This window comes from Zeugodacus cucurbitae, chromosome 3, assembly GCF_028554725.1.
Source record: "Zeugodacus cucurbitae isolate PBARC_wt_2022May chromosome 3, idZeuCucr1.2, whole genome shotgun sequence".
Classification (NCBI taxonomy): Eukaryota; Metazoa; Arthropoda; class Insecta; order Diptera; family Tephritidae; genus Zeugodacus; species Zeugodacus cucurbitae.
In genome coordinates this window covers 23,470,125-23,488,886 of record NC_071668.1, presented here as the reverse complement: position 1 = coordinate 23,488,886, position 18,762 = coordinate 23,470,125, and the positions used below count along the sequence as shown (strand labels likewise).

The following is an 18,762-nucleotide window of genomic DNA, read 5'->3' as shown; positions in this document are numbered from 1 at the left end:
CAGTATCCAGAACGAAGTTGCGTGAGGGTCACTCTAGTTTCGAGAAGCAACTCGAACTGGTGCTGTTGTGCGATGGTGTTGTTGATGGGTGGTGTTCAATGCTTGTTGAAAGTTCGTCGCATACGAAGTCCTGTCGGTATAGTCCTGCATGTCGTCGGCATATTACAGAAAGGTACTCTTGATGGCTTCGAAAGCATCCTAATAGAAATGTCTGGAGATCATTTCATTATGCTTCTTCACAGGTAGCATATGGGCCTCATTCTGTAAGTGCGCAACCGGAGATATCAAGTGGCAACCTGTGGTTGTCCGGAGAGTGGTGTTTTGACAAATCTGAAGCTTCCTCATTTGCGTCCCACTACATCCGTGTGACCATATTGGGGCTGCGTAGTTTATGACCGGCCGGCCGATAGCATAGCATGTTGCCAACAACGACTTGAGGATTTGGTTGCGGCTCTGTACCTTGGTAACAACCGCGGTCGTATGCGGAGTGAAAGAGTACAGCCAATCCAATATAGGATCCAAAATTTTGGGGTTATTGTCCGTCGGAATTTTAATTCCTTCGATTCCTGAAATGATCAGATCTAGACTCTTTCGTCCAATTGGTGAATAGGGTCGCAGGGTCGCTGTGGTTTTGGTAGGGGAGAGTGTTAGGCTCCTAGCAGTGAAGATGAGAGAAAGGACGAGGAGGTAGCCTTTTACTTTCGAACACATGTCATTACTATTTTAATAAAGGTGGTGCTCTACAGTGGTCCGTGTTGAGAGCATAACTCCTATCGGAAACATCTGAAGTCAAAAGAACGATGAAAAACAATAGACGAGGAACTGTTGCCCTGAGCCCAACTACCCTACAGACTGTATCTTTAAAACTATTATTCGGATCAACATGAAATTTTAGGACAATATTCTAGAGATATTGTTGAACTTTTGAGCAATTGATTTTTGAATCCTTGAAACCCATATAATCCTTCACATATACACATCTGTGTGTTATAAAATATTTATTTACAAACTCCAAGTAGATTTATATAAAACATCTTATATTATTTTTTAATAATCAAAAAGTAAGCAAAAACCACATTAATTACAATGTGAGGAAACGGAATTCAATTCGTTTTCCCTGAAATGCCACAAATCGAAATTTAGGTTTGTAATAACTAAATTATTAATGGTAGCATCGTTTAGTTTCGCACGATTTTTCGTAGAAATTACTGACAATGCGCTGAATGCATGTTCCACCGAAACTTGTGTTACGGGCACAGCTAAAACGACTTCAGCTAGCTTTCTTAGTTCTTTATCCAAGGAGTATGTCTTCCAGTAGCACAAAATATCCGTGTCTAAAGAAAGCTTACGCCCACACGAAAATGCATTTAACTTTTGGCGTAAATTTTGAACCTCTTCCACTTCGTTTTTAGTCTCCATTATCATTTCTTTGCAAATGTGTCTCTCTAAACGTGAGAAAGTGTTGCTCGATGTCGAAGGCAAACTATCAGTATGCTGTTGATACTGATTTTGACCACTCAATGAGATTTGCAACCGCAGCATATTTTCATAAGTTTTTATAAGATGATTCTAAAAAATGAAAATATTATTAAAAATTAAAAAATGTGATAATTTCGAAATAATCTTTCATACCTCAGCGCTTATTTTCTGTTGTGCAGATAGCATCATAGAACCTTGAAAATTAAAGCGTGGATCTAAATACAGCGCCGCAATAAAGGCGTCATTCTCCATTAAGATTTGTTTCCGTGTTGTCATTGCAGCATGTAGCTGCGCAGCGTATGGTATGCTAGCACCAAGATCACTTAACTCCAATTCGCACGACAACCAGTCTCTGTAGAAATCGCCAAAAATATATTGTTCGCTTTGCATACGTTTTGTGCATTGTGCCAGAGGTTGAAAAGCTTTAATGAAATTCGACACAAACTGCCAATCGAATTCATCCATGTCAGTGCATTGTTGTTCTATAACTTCTTGCGATTCTTGTAGCATAGTAATCATTTCATACGTTGAATACCAACTCTTTGAATTGTCTAGTACAAGCATTTGAGCGTTACTAGATTCCGCGTCAACTAATGTGCGCACTTCCTTGATTAGAATTCTACATTCCTCCAACGTAGAGGTGAGAGTCTTTAGTACATCATAAGCAGCAAGCTGTAGCATATGCGCTGCACATCTCTCTACTGACAATACGGATACTATTGCGTTTTGTAAATCTTCCTGCTCTTCTACACCAATCTCAGACTCCTCGCATATACGAGTTTCATCCAGCAGTATTTTACTGCTCTTGTTAAGATTGGCTCCATTATCGACAGTGTTGGAGTATACTTGTTGTAAACCCAAACCGTATGCGTCCAAGCAGTTGAATAATTCCTCGTTAATATCCTTCACTTTGTGCTTTCTCTGGAGTCGTATTATACCTACAGAAGTTATTTAATAAAAATTTAATTTTAATTTATAAAACTCACCTAATGTATGAGTGCAGATTTTAAAGTCTTGCATATATTGCACATTAATAGCCAGCACGCTCTTCCCCATTCTGCTTGCCGTATCCAGTTTCAAACTTATTAATTTATGTTTCAAACGACTCGCAATAGTATCTGTAATATTTTTGCTGCTATCGCCAATAATATGCGTTAAATTGTGCGAATTCACTACAACTCCAAATTTACGTTCGTACGGTTCTAGTAATGCTTTAAAAAACTCCTTATCGTCAAATAGCCGGAATGGCAGATTTTTCATTGTCACCAAACCGACACAACACCTTAAAAACTCCGCTTTATCTATATTAATGTTAATGTAGTCATGCGATTTTCTTGCCGGTGTCTTGCACTCGCCCGGCGTTCTTGCTTTGGAAATGTCTATTTTGTGGCAGAGCGCATAATGCCGCTTCGCATTAAAAATGTTCGTACCGCTTAGCAGTTTGCCACAAGTTAAACACTTGATTTTCTTTTCATCAACGAGTATCTCGAAAAGTTCGTTGTAATCCATATCTTTTTAATTTTTTCCAGCAATTAAAATGCAATTACAATTAAAGCAAATAAATCTTAATTTCTGATCACCAAATCAGATGTTCAAACATTTTTGAAGCATGCACATGAGCATGTGCTTCGCAACGAAAGGCACACACATGAGCAGCTGATGTTTTATACTCACGCAACACGTTGCACTTAGTGTAGAATAATTTTGTTTGACTCTTTGTAATACCTAAAACTAAACGAATTAGATTATGGATTATGGAGTTATATACACCAAAGTAATCAGAATGACGAGTGGAGTTAAAATCGTTGAATCGGTTCACAACCACACCTACTTTCGATATAACACAATATTTAATTTAGAATCGTTCACTTCATAATATATGACTCGAGAACCCATGAAGATATCTGAATAAAAACTGTGTTGGAGGTGTAGTATCAGTCACTTCTCAAGGCCCCAGATACCGAACATGAAGACCTCAGTGCCTAAGGGCAATTTTCTACCTAAAATATCGGTACATCTCCTATATATACCATAGAAATTCAGAGAGTATATATTACGTATAATGTTGTGCTCCTGTGCCAAAAATGGTTAAAATTACTTCCGTAGCTTATATTTGATATTAGGATTTTCGAATTTCCGGTATGGTTTATACCATTATGTGAAATATCTTGACTAAATTAAGTGAAATTAAGTGGCGAAAATGGTTTAAATCGGTTCAGAAATTACCTCATATACAGTAGAATCGAACCGTACGACGAGTTTAAAGATATAGAAAGGTGTGAAAAAGAGAACTGAAAGGTGTGGCTGAACTGCGTTAATGAAGATTCAATATTAAAATTATTAACTAATGAAGAAATCACTGAAGACTTTAGAGAAAGTGCTGAAGAGACTGAATCTTTGAATGTACATATGTACATATGTGAAGTACCATCTCACGCAAACCCTTTTGAAGCTCTAGATGTTGCTTTTAAGTGATTTGAAAGGCAAGGCGAATTAGATACCATACAATTGTCATCATTATGGCTAAATTTTATATTACATATCGTTATTGCTCCTGTTTGGAGGATGGAATCATGTGTAGAAGTTCACGTAAATGAGGAAAGTTTTTGATTGTCATTCACTTGGGAGGTGCCGGAAACGATTCTTCTCCACATGGTTCAAGCAGCTCACTACTTCCGGTTTTAGACCAAGTATCCTCTGGGTAGCCAACAAATAGACGTTTGGAGGCGAGCTATAGTCCGGATCCTTATTTGGGAAGGTGCCTCTGCCCAGCTGGTTGATGTTCTCATACGACTAAAGGCTGACGTCACCGCCATTCAAGAACTGCGATGGACAGGACAAGGACGGAAGAAGGTGGGTCCTTGTGACATCTACTACAGCGGCCATATAAAGGAGCGCAAATTCGGTGTGGGATTCGTGGTGGGAGAGAGACTCCGTCGTCGAGTCCTGGCATTCACTCCGGTGGATGAACGTCTAGCCACAATCCGCATCAAAGCGAGGTTCTTCAACATATCGCTGATTTGCGCCCACGCCCCAACGGAGTCCTTACCAGTGAAGTGACCAAAGATACTTTGTATGAACGCCAAAATCGTGCTTGGCGATTTCAACGCTAAGGTAAGTAAAGAAGGTATCTTTGGCACAACAGTCGGAAAATTCAGCCTCCATGACGAAACATCGGCAAACGCTGGGGCCTGACATAGTGCAGCGAATAAAAAGACAGCGGCTACGCTGGCTAGGTCATGTTGTCCGAATGGACGAAAAAACTCCAGCCCTGAAAGTGTTCTATGCAGTACTCGCCGGAGAAAGCCGTGGAAGGGGAAGGCCTCCACTCCGTTGAAGGAACCAGGTGGAGAGAGGAGTAGCGCGCTATCATCTATTCGGCTATAACCGGCTAAACGGTTTCCACGCCAATCACGTACACATATATAGCTCGTGTTTTATATATCGTATTATCTAAACGACGCATGTACATAACAAACATTTATTAAACATTATTTGATTTGCTTTGAAATCGAATATCCGGTTTTGCGATTAACCGGATTACTCCTGGTTTTATTTGATCCGGATAATCGGGGTTTTACTGTATAATGATTTTCATTAACATCTATGTAAGATGAGGACGAATATGTGTATCATCTTAATAAAATTTTCGATTACACCCGAACTTAGCCATCCTTACTTGTTTATTTTAAGGCACGCACAAGAGCATGTGTTTTTATAAACAAAAAAAAAAAAAAAAACAAAAAGACATGAGCGCATACAACACATGCAACGAGAGGTACACATTTACATTTTGAGCATGTAAAAAAAGTATTTTGGAGCAGGCACAAGTGCATGAGCAAAATGTCTCTGCCGCTCATGAGTGTGCGAATTTGAACTCTGCTCACAGCACAGAAATTTTAAACGAATAAACAGTTTATCGTCATCTCTCTGGCCTTTTCCGATCTTCAGGAAACGATTTTCTTAAGGGGGCCGGTTTAGGTTTTGTTAAAAAAATTGGAGCATCCTTTTACAAAAATATTTTACAAACTAATTATTTTTTTTCAGCATGTAAGATTAGCTGAGAATCTATATCTTTAGAAAAAAATGTATGATATCAGTCGCTATCTGCTTCTCTTCCTTCTGTAATAACCTTAATGTTCCTTCATATTATTTTTCCTTGTACATATAATTGAACTACGATAACTCGAAATTTTGTAACTCGAATTTCTCCATAACTCGGATCTCTTGAATCGGCAATAGAAATCAAATTTCATACAAATTATCTTACATAAAACTCTTTAGCCTCTCTAACTCGAAGTTTTTTGTGGATACGAGTTAGGGAAGTTCAATTGTATGTATTGCTTTCTCATTTTTATTAAAAATACTTGGAATTATATATCTTTGAATTATTTGCAATAAAACAAATTGTGTATTTTATATGTATTTTTGTAAGATTTTCTTATTTTTATTTTTATTTATAAGTAATTTAAATGTTTAAATTTTCTTTTAGTTGAACTTAATTAATTTAATATCATTTATGTATATATGTATGTATGCAGTAATTTAATTTTGTTGTTGCTTGTTATTGGTTTGTTGTTTGCAGCCGATATCGCGCTATTGTATGTTTGTCTGTTTGTCTGTCTGTATGTATGCATAAATGTTATATTACTAATAATTAGTTGTTTGAAATCATATCATTTTGTTTTTGTAAAATTACTTTGCTTAAATGATACATATGTATGTATGTATATAATGCATTTATATTTTTATAGTTAAATGTATGAATGTGTGGCATAGGCATGCATTGTATGTAAGTATTTGTATTGTAGTTTATGTATGTTTGTATGCATGCTCACATAAATACATATACATAAGTAAATACATATGTATAAATATATTTATTTATAATATTTATATATGTATGTATGTAGTTCATAATAAGTTAATATTATAATTACAACTGTTTAGTTACTGCTTCATTTTATTTGAAATATTTAGCTTCATTAATATAAATTAATTATGCTTGCAAAACATAACTACACATAGCATATACATACATATGTATGTGTATGTGTTATGTATGCTGTGCTATGTTTTTATTAACTTGTAATATTTACCGCATTACAAGTCTATGTATACGCGCTTACATGTACATACATACTCGTATGTAGCTTTAACATAACTGTTTAGTACTTGTATTATTTATTATTTGCTTTATTGATTTAATTTCCTATTTATTAATCAAAATTCAGTTTCTCATTAAATTGATATTTTTTTATATGGTGAAAAATGTGTTTACAATATATTTAGATTTACAATAAAATTTATTAGGCTTTACAAGAGAGATTGATTAGCGCTTTCTTATCTACACACACTACGACCACGCCTTACTTCTTTACTACATTAGAACGGTGCAGTAATTTTTTTTTTGCTCAAGCAACTATTTTTTTGTTTTTGTTTTAAATACAAAACGACCGAAGAGCCTATATAAATGAGAAGCTTGGAAATATAATTTCATTTAATTTTCATTAAATTTAAAGAAAAAAATTGTATTAATAAATAGAGATGAAAATTGGAAAAAATATAAAATATTCCAGGCAACGTACACCCACATTTAAATTAAAAAAATTATAAAATAAATAGATAAATAAAATATTAATAAGAAATAAATAAAAATAAGTAAAAAAATAAGTAAAATAAAAACTATTAATGAAAAAATATATTAAAAAAATAAATAAAATAATAAAAAATAAATAATAAAAAAAAATAAAATAATAAAAAAATAAATAAAATAATAAAAAATAAATAATAAAAAAATAAATAATATATATAAAAAATAATAAAAAAATAAATAAAAAAATAAATAATAAAAAAAAAATAAATAATAAAAATAAAAAAAAATTTGCGTTAAACATTTAAAATTTGTTTCAATATTTGTTGCTATTCTTCGAACAGTATCTCTAGCCGCACTTTGAAGAGAACTGCGCTTCATAACAGACACCATGACACTAAAGCATGTAACTATTCATGAATTTGATAAAATTTAACCGAAAAATTCCTAAACCAACACTTAAATTTGCGCCCACAACAAAAAAGAGACCCATACATTACTAAACCGAAACACACAACATTTGTACATACAAAATATTTATAAAAAAATTTATTGAAAAAATAAAATAAAATATTTCAATTATAATTTAGTATTTTTTTTATTAAAAATAAAATTAAAATAACATTTATGAAAGACAAACATAGTACAGCAGACAACGTTATACATGTATTTATTATGTGTGTATGTATGTATGTATGTATGCACATATAAAAAGTGAGCGCATGTCAATGCATTAATTGGATTTTATATAAAATATAAACTAAAAAAATGCAAATACATTAGTCAATTGCAGTAAAATATGTGTATGTATAATTGTTTGTTTGTTGTTTTTGTATTCATGTGGTCTTACAATTAGTGATGGATATTAATAGTTTAAGGAGGCTAGATAATTGTTGTTACTAAAAGTGGGCGGTAACTGAAAGTGCTCATGCAACGAATAAAAGTTGGAAAAAATTTGCAAATTTATTAATATTTCTTTAAATAAATACGACGCTAAAAGTGCCGTTGAAAATTAAGTTTTCTTAAAAAAAAAGAATCAAAACTTGCTTAAAGCGCCCGTAAACTTTGAGAGGAACATTTGAAAAATATAAAAACGTTTAAGCCGCAGTTAACTGTTATTTGACGCCTACGTCACTTTGCAAACTAAGCTTTAAAGCTTACACTCACTTTCAAAAATATTTTCACAAAGAGTGTTTGAAATTCGAATTTGCTTACGTCTAACGATACTGCGTACATTTCAAGTGCATGAAAATAGGAAAGCAAAAATAAAATTGGTTTTTTTTTCAGTATTAAATGACAACAGGCCGGTTTGCTAACTTATTCTTAAATATGCCTGCATTTGCATTACTTTATTATTAATAATATTTGTTTTACTTCTTGACACTATATATATATATAAACTGTAATTAATTAAAATTAATATAATCAAACAAATAATTAAGGTTTATAAAAAATAAAAATTAAAAAATAATATATATATTATATAATTTATAAAATACACACGTTTAAGAAAATATATCTATATATATATATATATATATATATATGCATATGTAAGTTTGCTATTCAATTATTTACGCTTTTCGGTTTTTCTGTATTTAAATTCTGCAAGCGTTTACGCGTAGTACGCTCATCCATTATTACAAATACAATACATTACAATACAACTACAACTATCATTATGCGTTACAATGATCGATATCAGTATCAGTATTATAAACGTCGTAAGCTCCATTTTTTGTTTTGTTTTTGTTTTTTTTTTTTTGTTTTAACGTTACGGTCTGTAGTCTATAGCTTGTGCATCATGCTACAACAATATTTACGTAAATTATTAAGCAATCCAATTAAATTAAATTGTCGTTATAAGCTAAATTGATTAATATTAATATTTTTTTGTTTTTGTTTTCAATATTTTTCTGTTTTCTTCTTCTTTTAGCAATAATTTATAATAATAACTGTTCATTATTTTTTTGTTTTTGTTTTTGTTTTTGTAAACTGTTTATAATTATAAGCGCTTTTCATAATAGATTTCTTTCTTTCTTTCAACACTCTGCTCAGCCCTACAATTGTTACTATGTCATATATAGAGGACTTATACATATATATATATTATTAGATTTAAGAGCGAGGAGAGAGGAGCATGTCTTCTGCACAGTGTTCAACAAACAGAAACGTACATATGTATATGCCACTTGTCGCATTGAAACGCAGCAGCATAATTGACAAGCACATGGATTGATTTAGTGGTGAGCAGCAGAGTCGGGCGTTCAAGCAGCCAAATGGCGTTTGCAGCAGTTGCCATTTGACGGCTTTCACTCACAACTCATGTTCTACCCTGGCAGCATTGCATTACAGTAGCATGAAATGTTGGGTTCTCTTTATAGTTGCAGCAATTTCGTAGAAAACCACATTTCACTTGTAAGCGAGTACCGAATTGCAGCAGCGTGTTAATATCAGTTAGAATTCGCGAACTCGTTAACTTTAGTTGACGTTGAACCAGTAACCGTACAGGAAATTTACGCTAATACTAGTAATTTCTAATGTCTCCTCTCTCCTCAGTTTCACTTTGATCCTTGCATAACTATACTTGCACTTGCACTTTGCTTAATGCTTCTTATTAATTAACTTTTGTTTTTGTTTTTGTAACCGCTTGGTGCGCGCTTGTTTCTTGTCCTATTTACTCGTCATCAGTCGCGTAGTACGTCGCAGTACTCATTCATTCTTCTCATCAGCCTCGCTATTTGTTGACAAATTCAGCGATGTCTCTAGGCTGCCGCTCGATTGGCGCGTGTGACGCGTTGAGCGCAATTCGCGTCGCTTTTCGGGTGGCTGTTCGTTAAGCGAATGATCGCCGCCCGTGCGTGGTCGTTTCAAACGGCTAGATGAGCGACGATGTTCTTCATTGGCGGAAGCCGCCGCAGCGGCCGCTGCTGCTGCAGCTGCAGATGTCGAGGGAGTGGGTGTAGTGTTGCCACTCGTGCCACCGCCCATGCTAGCAGCTACAGCTGCTTCCAAATCTTCCACGCTGCCGTGTGTGCTCGAAGCAATGCTGGGCGCCGTTGATGTTGGGGTATTTTGTGGCTTCTTTAATATGGGTTGTATGATCAGCTCGTCGGCTTCCTCGTACGGTGGCGGCAATTTCGCCGCATCGGCAGCATTTGTGATGGTCAGCGAAATGCGCGATTCACTGCGTTCGGAGCGTTCACTGCTGGAGCTGGCGCCCGAACTGATCGGTGGCGCAATGGTGATGGTGGTCTGCGATGGCAGGTTGGCCGCAATGCCGGCGGAGTTTAATGGTGTTAATGTGACTTTGTCGGCTTCGGGCATCGTAGCGCCACCACCACCACCGCCGCCCATGCCGATATTGCCGCTGCGTAGACTCTTCTCTATGCTGGTCATGCCGCCGCCAAGATTTAGTGGCAGCCCACTAGCCAACATGGCAGCGGATAATTCGTCCTTGGCGTTGGCCAGCGCGGCCGCGTGTGAATCGATACGTGAACGCTTCGATTTGTGATGATCGTCCATTTGGGCATTCGAAAGTGAATTGGATACGCCGCTGGTGCTCATACTGGTCGCAACTGAGGTGGGTATTAGGGAGATGCCAGATCCCAGGCCTAATGTTTTTGTATAGTACTCCATTTGTTGTTTGAAGGCATCCTTGGTCAAGGTATCGGGATCTAGCATATTACTGTTAGTACTACCACCGCCACTGCCACCGCCGGCGCCGCCTCGTTGGCGTTTCGATGAACTCGAAGTGCTGCTGCTGCCGCCGCCGCCAATCATTGATGATGCGCTACTGGTTGGTGGCGCAGTCAAGCCCGCCAAACTTGCCAACGAACCAGGAGCGGTCAACGCATGTGCCATATCGGCAATCATCGCTGGCGCAAAATCACTTGGCAAACCAAGTATTTGCGGCAATTGTGCAGCTAGCGCAGCAGCCGCCGCCTTCGAGGCGTTCTTGCTCGACGAAGCCGACGAAGTTGTCGCCGACGATGACGTGGAGGACGGTTGACTACCACCCGTCAATGAGGCAGGGAATTTGCCTTGCGAGAAGGCTTGCAATGTGGCCAAGTCCGTGGGCAGTTGACCGCGTGCCAAACTCTCCATCCACTTTTGTTGCTCCTTTGCAGCTTGCTTCTCGGCCTGTGCTTGCTGTGCCGCAGCTATTGAGGCAGCGGAATTGCTGTTGGACGAACGTTTGTCAGCCGCTGATGATTGTACTGTTGGCGTAGCAATTGGTGGTATGCCCAAGGAGCTCAGTAGACGTGTACTTTGTGCTAAGTCCATGCGGCTAAGCGCCTCAAGTAGGTGTGGATCTGTGCCTGGCATTAACAGACTTGAAAGCTGTGCCATTTCAGCAACTTGAGCGGCAGCGCGACTTGCCGCCGACTGACGTCCGCTACTGCGCGATGAGGACTGTGAACTGCTTACGCTGGTAGGTGGTTGACCGGCTGCACCCATGCTGGCCATTGCGTTCATAAGACTTGCGACGGACGCAGCTGATGAGGCGGACGATGTGGATGCACGTGAGTTGCTGGATTTCGATTGAGATTGATGCGATTTTGACTGCGTTGTGGAGGAGTTGCCTGCTGATGAGGTCACACCTGCACCACCATTCAGCAAGTTGTATTGTTGCGCTAATTGATCGTACGCTGAGCCAAGTCCCGATGAACCCAACGAATAGGGATTTAAACCGCCGAGACCCATTGGCGGATAAAGTAACGACGGATTGGGGAACAGGTACGGGAAACAGTTAGTTAGTTGTGATGCTGCTGCAGCTGCAGCATTGGCATTTTTGTTTGACGAGTTTCCACTGTTGCCACCAGTATTGCTGCTGTTACCAGTATTTCCTGTCAATGCGCCCAAATTCATAGCATTTTGTTGTGCATCATTTTTGCTTTTCTTGCTCGACGAACTACCAGATTGTGAGTTCTTACCAGTACCGGAATTACCGGCACCCGCAGTTGGGCCTCCCAAACCGGCTAAAGTCGAACCAGCAGCCATTAATGCGGCTAGTGTTTGCGGATCCATAGTGGCCAAGTTGCCGAGGCCACCCATACTTGCTAGGCTAGCAAACAAATTCATGTTGTTCAAATTATTCAATCCGGGTATATTGCCCATACCAGGCATGCCGGCAAATGGCATTGACAACAAAGGATTCTTTGGATCAAAGGCGCCTAGTGGGTTCTTTGGATCAAATGCACCTAGACCTGGTAAACTTGCTAACATATTTGGATTGAGTCCAGCTAATGAGCCGAATTGCATGGCGGCATTTGCCTGATCGATTGCCGATTGCCGTGAAGACTTCTTGGAAGACACAGTGGGCGACGGCGCTGGTGACGATTGTGCAGATGAGGATTGTTGCTGTTGTGCGTGCGCGCCGGACGAGGAGCTGCTCGACGTCGATGAAGGTCGACCGCCGTGCGACGATTTGCTAGTCGATGCATAATTACTGTTGTCCACCGAACTAAGTTTTGGCGATGGTATCGACATGGGATTCTGTATTTGCTCCAACCATTTTGGATCTACCTCGTAAGCAGGATTTTCAGTTAGCCTATAAGTTAGGAAATACAGCGTTTAAATATTATATATATTTACAAAGAAAATAAAACAATTAACTCACCATTGCATCAGACGTTTCAGTTGTGGTGCCTTGCTGCCCGAAATACGTTTGCCGGTCTGCTTATTGACCACAGGCACCGGCTCTTCGCCAGTCAGTCCTTGTGGGCCGGCCATTGCCGATGGCTGCTGTTGTTGTTGTTGATGCGCATGCGATTGAGCGGACTGTGCAGCAGCAGCCTTATTCATTTGTGCCACCGACGATTGATGGGACGCATTACTGCTCTGTTGGCGGTTCGAACGACGACTATTTGTATTGCTACTTGTGCTCGGCGCAGCAGCATTGGTGAAGTCCATATTCAATTGATCGGTCAGTGGTGTACTCATGTCTGTCAGCCATTTATTCACCTTGGAGTCAGGCACATTATATTTAGCGCTGCTACAACGAATGGAAATAAATTATATAGTTTCAATTTTAACAAATAAATAACTGCTATTTACTAACCTCAACTTCATGGCTTGCTCTATTTCGGCGAACATGGCTTCGTAAGCCTTACGTTGCGCCGGTGGTAAGCACTGCATCATCTTCTGCTGTTGCTTAAGAAATGTCTGTGGATCCGAAGCCATGGTCTGTGCGACAAAGGCATTGATATCTTTCAATGACAAACCGCCGCTCATCAACGGCATATTGCTGTTTGACAATGAGGGCGCAGACGCTGGCGATGGCATTGAAGAATTGCTGCTAGATTTAGATTCTATAAAAAAGGGAAAATAATTGTACGTTAATAACTGCATTTGTTTGTGGTATTTAAGCAAGCTAAAAAATAGGCTCAGAGACTCAAACTCACTTCCAGGCACTGTCGTAACAGTGATAGTAAACGGCTTTTGATTTTGTTGATTTTGATTGGATACCGAAGTCGGCAGACTGGCTGGCGTCACCGATACGCTTGGTGGTATTTGCGGTTTCTTCGAAGACGGCAGCGATGGATCAGGGAAGGTTTTCTGTTCCTTGGCCGCTGAGAGACCCAACACGATTTCATCGAGCTTCTTGCGTTTCTTTTCCTTGCCGATAACTGGTTCTTCAATAGTCTGTAAGTTAAATTTAACAATTAAGTTGTTGTTTTGCAGCATGTATTAATAGCGAGTTGCACTTACGCAATTATTCTTCTTCATTAATTTGTTCAGGGTGTCATCAAGTTTGCTCTTGCCACCCATAGATGGGAATGCGGAACTTAGTGAAGCCTGCAAGTGTGATGTCGACGATTTCTTTGAAGGCATTGAAAAATCTTGTACTTCACTCAAATCAATGGCACCGGAGGCGTTAGATGCCGACTTCAGTATGTCGGTCATGTTCATGCGTGGCAAACTATAAAGAAAAAGTAAAAAAAATGCAGTCGTTATCAATTAATCGCTCAAACTAAAGCCTCTCTAACTTACCTTGAGGACAAGTCCATAGGTGCACCCATGGCTGTTGGTGGTGTTTTGAGTGGTGGTATGGCCGGTTTGCTGAATTGTCCAGATGATTGGCGCGCTAACGATGGATGTTGATGCGCAGGTGGTGGTTGCAGTGACATATTGGTGGCAGTCGCTGCCGGCGCTGCGGGCGATACAGCCGACGCGCTACGTCGTCCTGATGGCTGCGCCGTGGCAGCTAATGGATCCATATTTGCAATTTCAGTCTCCCAATCTTTGAGGCCCACTAGTGAAATAATAGAATTCGGAAAGTTATTTACAATTCAAAATATATAAATGCATGCATTTGTACTCACTGCTTTGCGAACTATTTAGCAAGGCGTGCAGCTTGGCACGCTCAGTCTCCACATCGATGGCTATATGCCGTTTGCGTTTCTTGCCCGTGCTTTGTGTGACAGGTGGTAGGGGCGATGGTACAGTGTTCGACATGTTTGCTGTCTGTGGCACCCCTGGCACGTTGTTCAAGGCTGCCGCCGCTGCTGCGGTGGCTGGCGTCATCGTCATACCGGGCAATAGTGCTGACAGCGTATTCGCTGAAAGGGCATTTGGATTGTTGCCACCAGCGGCAGCTGCTGCAACGGCAGCCGCAACTGCTGCATTTATGCTGTTGGCGTCTAGTGGAGGCGCAGCCATACTACCAATGCCCTTACCAGCGCCATTAATGCCAGCAATGGCAGCTGGTGGCGGTAACAGTCCCAATCCCGCCATATTTGCATTCACCACTGGCGTAGTGGTTACCGGCACTGTTGGTGCTGGCACTGTGCCAGCCACTTGTTGCATCTGTGATGCTTGCAGTTGCTTCGTAACACCCTGTTCGGTAGTTATGGTGATTACATCGGGCGTTGTTGTTGTGCGCTCAATGTTTTTAAGATGTGGTATGGCCTCGTGCAGGCAGATATTCAGATCAAGACCCTTGCAACCGGCAAATGCGGTGTAGTTTCTATTTACAGGCCACTTGTTGGTCTCAATGCAGATGACAATGTGCGAAATACGACGTTCGAGCGCGAAGTCTTTGAACCAGCGTATCATACACATTTCCAACTTGGGTTTATCCTGCTTTTGTTTGACTGTAGCGGGTTGTATAACCTCTAAATCTGGGAAACGTGCCTTTAATTCAGCAGCTTGCTTCTTGCACTCTTCTTCAACAGCTTTTTCTTTTTCTTTCATGACCTCCTCATCATCGGGATCGGTTGCTCCCGAGCCAGTTACGGCCAAATCCATTATTTCTGTTGATTTTGATTTTTCGGCTGATACTGGTTTAACACTGTCCTCTTCGGTTGGTAGTTCATCTACTTTAGATTTGACGTCTTCAGCAGCTGCATTAGCAGTGACAGCAGCAACCTTATTTGCTTCGTCGTCTTGTGCAATGACAACGTCTTCACTTTCAGCAGTTTTATTCTTCTCACTCTCAGTAGCAGAAGTAGTCGACTTTTTATCGTCATCAGTTTCTGCATTTGTTTCCATTTCAGCGGAAGGAGTTATTTCAGCTTTTTCTGCGTCCTCTGATTTCTCTGTAGCACTTTCTTCAGAAGCTGCGGAACCATCAACTTCTTGTGAAGTCAGTTCTTTGGACTGCTCAGCCTCGGCGTCGATTGCGATAACAGCATCTTTTTCGACGACCGCATTTTCATCAACATCCATTTTTTCACTTTCGTCTTTGGACGCTGCATCGGCAGTTGGCGCTGTCGCAACATCCGCAAGCTTGTCAGCCGACACATCTTCGGCGGATTTATCGTGTGCGCTCAAAGTTTCGGGCTCTGGGTCATCATCTGGTATTTCATGTATCACATCAGCGTCTTTGTCAGCTGCAGTCAAATCCTTACCAGCATCTTGAGCCGCCGTTTCATTAACTGGCTCAGCGCTCGATTTGCGTTCTTCATTGAGTGCACTGTGTTCATCGGCGTTTTTACTAACTTGTTCATCTGAAGCCGCACAAGTCTCAGACGCCGAAGTGTCTAACTCGGCTTTAGGTGCGCTGAGTTTATCGCCAGCTTCTACCAATGGCTCTGCTTTCACTTCAGTTTTAACCGGTGTGAATTGCTCTTTCTTAATCAAACTGTCTTTTGTCAGCAATTCATCGTCCAAATCAATTATCTCACCCTTCACAATCGGTATCGACGCTGGCAAGCGTTCAGCATTGAACGACTCCAACTTGATTGAACGTTGTATTTGTGCCTCTAATTCGCGTATGAAACGTTTTTCGGATTCAGCAAAACTGAAGTTCGGATCATTGAAAATGAATGTCTCCGAGCGGTAGAGACCATGTTTCAACACGGCCGCTATCAGTTCTTTGTCGTGTTTGCCCGGCTCCCACCAGTCCGGTGTGTCGGCATTCATCTGGCACAACTTCAGTCGCTCCTCCAACTGTGGATGTCTGGCCACTTCGCGCAATTTCGACAGCAGGTCCAAACGCTCCAATATGAGTTTGGCGTGATCTTCACTGATCTCATCGATGATGCCCTCCAGACCACGTTCATTTTCATTCAATTTAACACCGGCCTTACGTTTGCACATCGCTATGAATACTTTGTAGTAATCGCTTAGAGTTTCATCACTTTTGCGCTCCAAATGCGCCATTTGCTTGAATTTCGTCCAGTCGGGCGCCAAAACGATGCCCATCGTGGTAGGTGGCTGCAGATCTACTCCATAGCCGGTGAGTACACGCAGGAATTCATATTCTTCACGGCGATTCCACTTTTTCGGTATTTGTTGTAGACGTTGGCTCTCGCGTTCTTTGGCGGCCAACTCCATTTTGCCTTGACGCTCCATTTTCTGCAAAATTATCGAAGTGAGGAAATGTTTAGTCTTTATAAGTCAAAGTAAATTTAGCGAAAACTGTGAGCTGTGTGTAGGTGATTGTGTTTTGTATGTTAAATGTGTTAAGCGGAAATGTTGTGTTGGTAAATTGTAAGTGGTATTGTTATGATTTAAGCGGAATTCTATGGAAGTGCAAAGCATTAGTAAATCCTTCGTTAATTAATAAATCTTATCTTACAATCTTAACAAACAGAAACATATAAATTGAAGATGAAGAGGAAGAAGCTGAGTATAAAATTTTTAGTAACAAATAATTTTTATAGAAATTGTTAAGAGACATATTATTTCTAAAATTTTGATTTCAAAAACAATTTTTTTTTTATTTTTGATCTTTTGATTAAAAAAAATGTATAAATTTCAATAAGATCTACGGTGGATATTCATTTAGAACCTGATCGTAAATAAAAATACTCGCTACGTGTCGCTGAGGATGCTATTTTGTCAAATCCCGCATTTGTAGCCAAATTTTCGACATTTTCGAAACTCAATAATGGTTTTACTACAAAAATTTACCCGGTTTTTTTTAGCCAAATTTTCAACATTTTCGAAACTCAAAAGAGATTTTACTTCAGATTTTGATGACTAGACCGAATATGACTTAAATTATACATGAATATAGAGAATTTACTTGGTTTTATTCAAAGAAAATACGAAATTATTATAAGTAAATCTGCTGTATAAGCTTTTTAGCTTTCCCTCTCCGCCAAATTACTAATGATTTGCCAATCTTGTGTTACATTTGTGTCATTTCAAATCGCAGAATACCCTAAATATTTACGAATTTCCCGAAAATCTATTTTATATTTACAAAAAAGTGAAATATTTAGTATAATAAATTTCAAACACATTTTAAGTGCTTTATATATAACGGTTATATGTACATATGAAAGTTAAAATTAATCCATAACCAAATTCATAATGCATAAAATATGCACATTTTTTCATGCTGTCACCAAATATTATATTAAAGAAATATTTTATATTATCTATATAATAAATAATTTCCCTTTAACCAAGCACATTCTTTTATCAAGAATCGAATGAATTTCTAAGAAACTGAAACAATTGTGATATGAGTAAAAATAAAACACAATAAGACATACAGGCATACATAATTATCTCAGACGTGTTTATATGTTAATATACAAAGTAAGTAGTTACAATTGTTTGCTTAATTATATAAAAAAAAACAATGTCGAAATAACGATAGCGATCAATTGAAACACTAGCTGCAAGTATTTGTATATGTAAATATGTGAAACTTTCAAAGAGCCTAAAAAGAGAAAGCACAATGCAAAAATACCCATATCCATTCATACATAACTTATATATCTTATATAGATATTTACATATTCAAATATCGATATTCGCATATTCTAATCTTAGATATTGCTTATTCGAATAGGCGGAAATCCATACGGATTATCAATCGCAGTTGATAAACGCCGGATATTTTGCATACCCAGATCAAATTCTTTTGTGGAAAAATTCGGTTATCCACTGCTGGTTCGAATTTTCAACTTTTTTTATGAATATTCGGATATTCAAGTACCCGCAACTTCAAGTTTTATGCTATTTTTTAAGTGACAAAAGACAATATGATTCTTTTCTTGAATAATAATAAGAATATATCCTATATGTCCAACTATTTTTTATACGAATACTCGGATACTTGAATATCCGGATCATAAGTTTTAATCTACTTTTTAAGTGAAAGAAACTTTTCATCATCCAAAAATTTGTTTTGAATTAACTAGAAACTGACTTTATTGCCTTATAGAGTTCTCCAAAAAGAGAAACAGAGTTATTTTCTGGAGAAATGGAAAATCTTTAAAAGGGAT

The 18,762-nt window shown here is 38.7% G+C and overlaps 2 protein-coding genes across 19 annotated transcripts in view; both read right to left on the bottom strand.

Moving 5' to 3' along the window:
* Positions 1 to 972: 972 nt before the first annotated feature.
* Positions 973 to 4,636, bottom strand: LOC105214818 (uncharacterized). Its single transcript, XM_011188478.3, has 3 exons — positions 2,466 to 4,636; positions 1,633 to 2,417; positions 973 to 1,569 (listed from the first exon to the last, which is right to left on the bottom strand). The coding sequence occupies exons 1-3, from the start codon at positions 2,986 to 2,988 to the stop codon at positions 1,078 to 1,080; spliced, it is 1,800 nt and encodes a 599-aa protein (XP_011186780.2). The 5' UTR covers positions 2,989 to 4,636; the 3' UTR covers positions 973 to 1,077.
* A 3,238-nt stretch (positions 4,637 to 7,874) lies between these two features.
* The window catches only part of LOC105214821 (serine-rich adhesin for platelets), a 69,540-nt gene continuing 58,652 nt past the window's right edge, over positions 7,875 to 18,762 (bottom strand). For 11 of the 18 annotated variants that reach the window (XM_054226720.1, XM_054226718.1, XM_054226723.1 and 8 more), the window contains 7 exons: positions 14,401 to 16,876; positions 14,069 to 14,330; positions 13,787 to 13,997; positions 13,480 to 13,720; positions 13,137 to 13,386; positions 12,696 to 13,070; positions 7,875 to 12,626 (listed from right to left, as the gene is read on the bottom strand). In XM_054226720.1, the coding sequence (XP_054082695.1) occupies positions 9,785 to 12,626; positions 12,696 to 13,070; positions 13,137 to 13,386; positions 13,480 to 13,720; positions 13,787 to 13,997; positions 14,069 to 14,330; positions 14,401 to 16,876 (6,657 nt within the window). In that variant the 3' untranslated portion in view covers positions 7,875 to 9,784. The remainder of the gene's footprint in view (positions 12,627 to 12,695; positions 13,071 to 13,136; positions 13,387 to 13,479; positions 13,721 to 13,786; positions 13,998 to 14,068; positions 14,331 to 14,400; positions 16,877 to 18,762) is intronic. The other 7 variants (XM_054226721.1, XM_054226727.1, XM_029042012.2 and 4 more) reach the window with 1 other exon arrangement.

Coding starts and splice junctions, on each gene's coding strand:
- LOC105214818 (XM_011188478.3), bottom strand. CDS start 2,988: ATGGATTACAACGAACTTTTCGAGATACTCGTTGATGAAAAGAAAATC. Junction 2,418..2,465: donor AATCTGCACTCATACATTAG/GTGAGTTTTATA, acceptor TAACTTCTGTAG/GTATAATACGACTCCAGAGA. Junction 1,570..1,632: donor AACAGAAAATAAGCGCTGAG/GTATGAAAGATT, acceptor TTCATTTTTTAG/AATCATCTTATAAAAACTTA.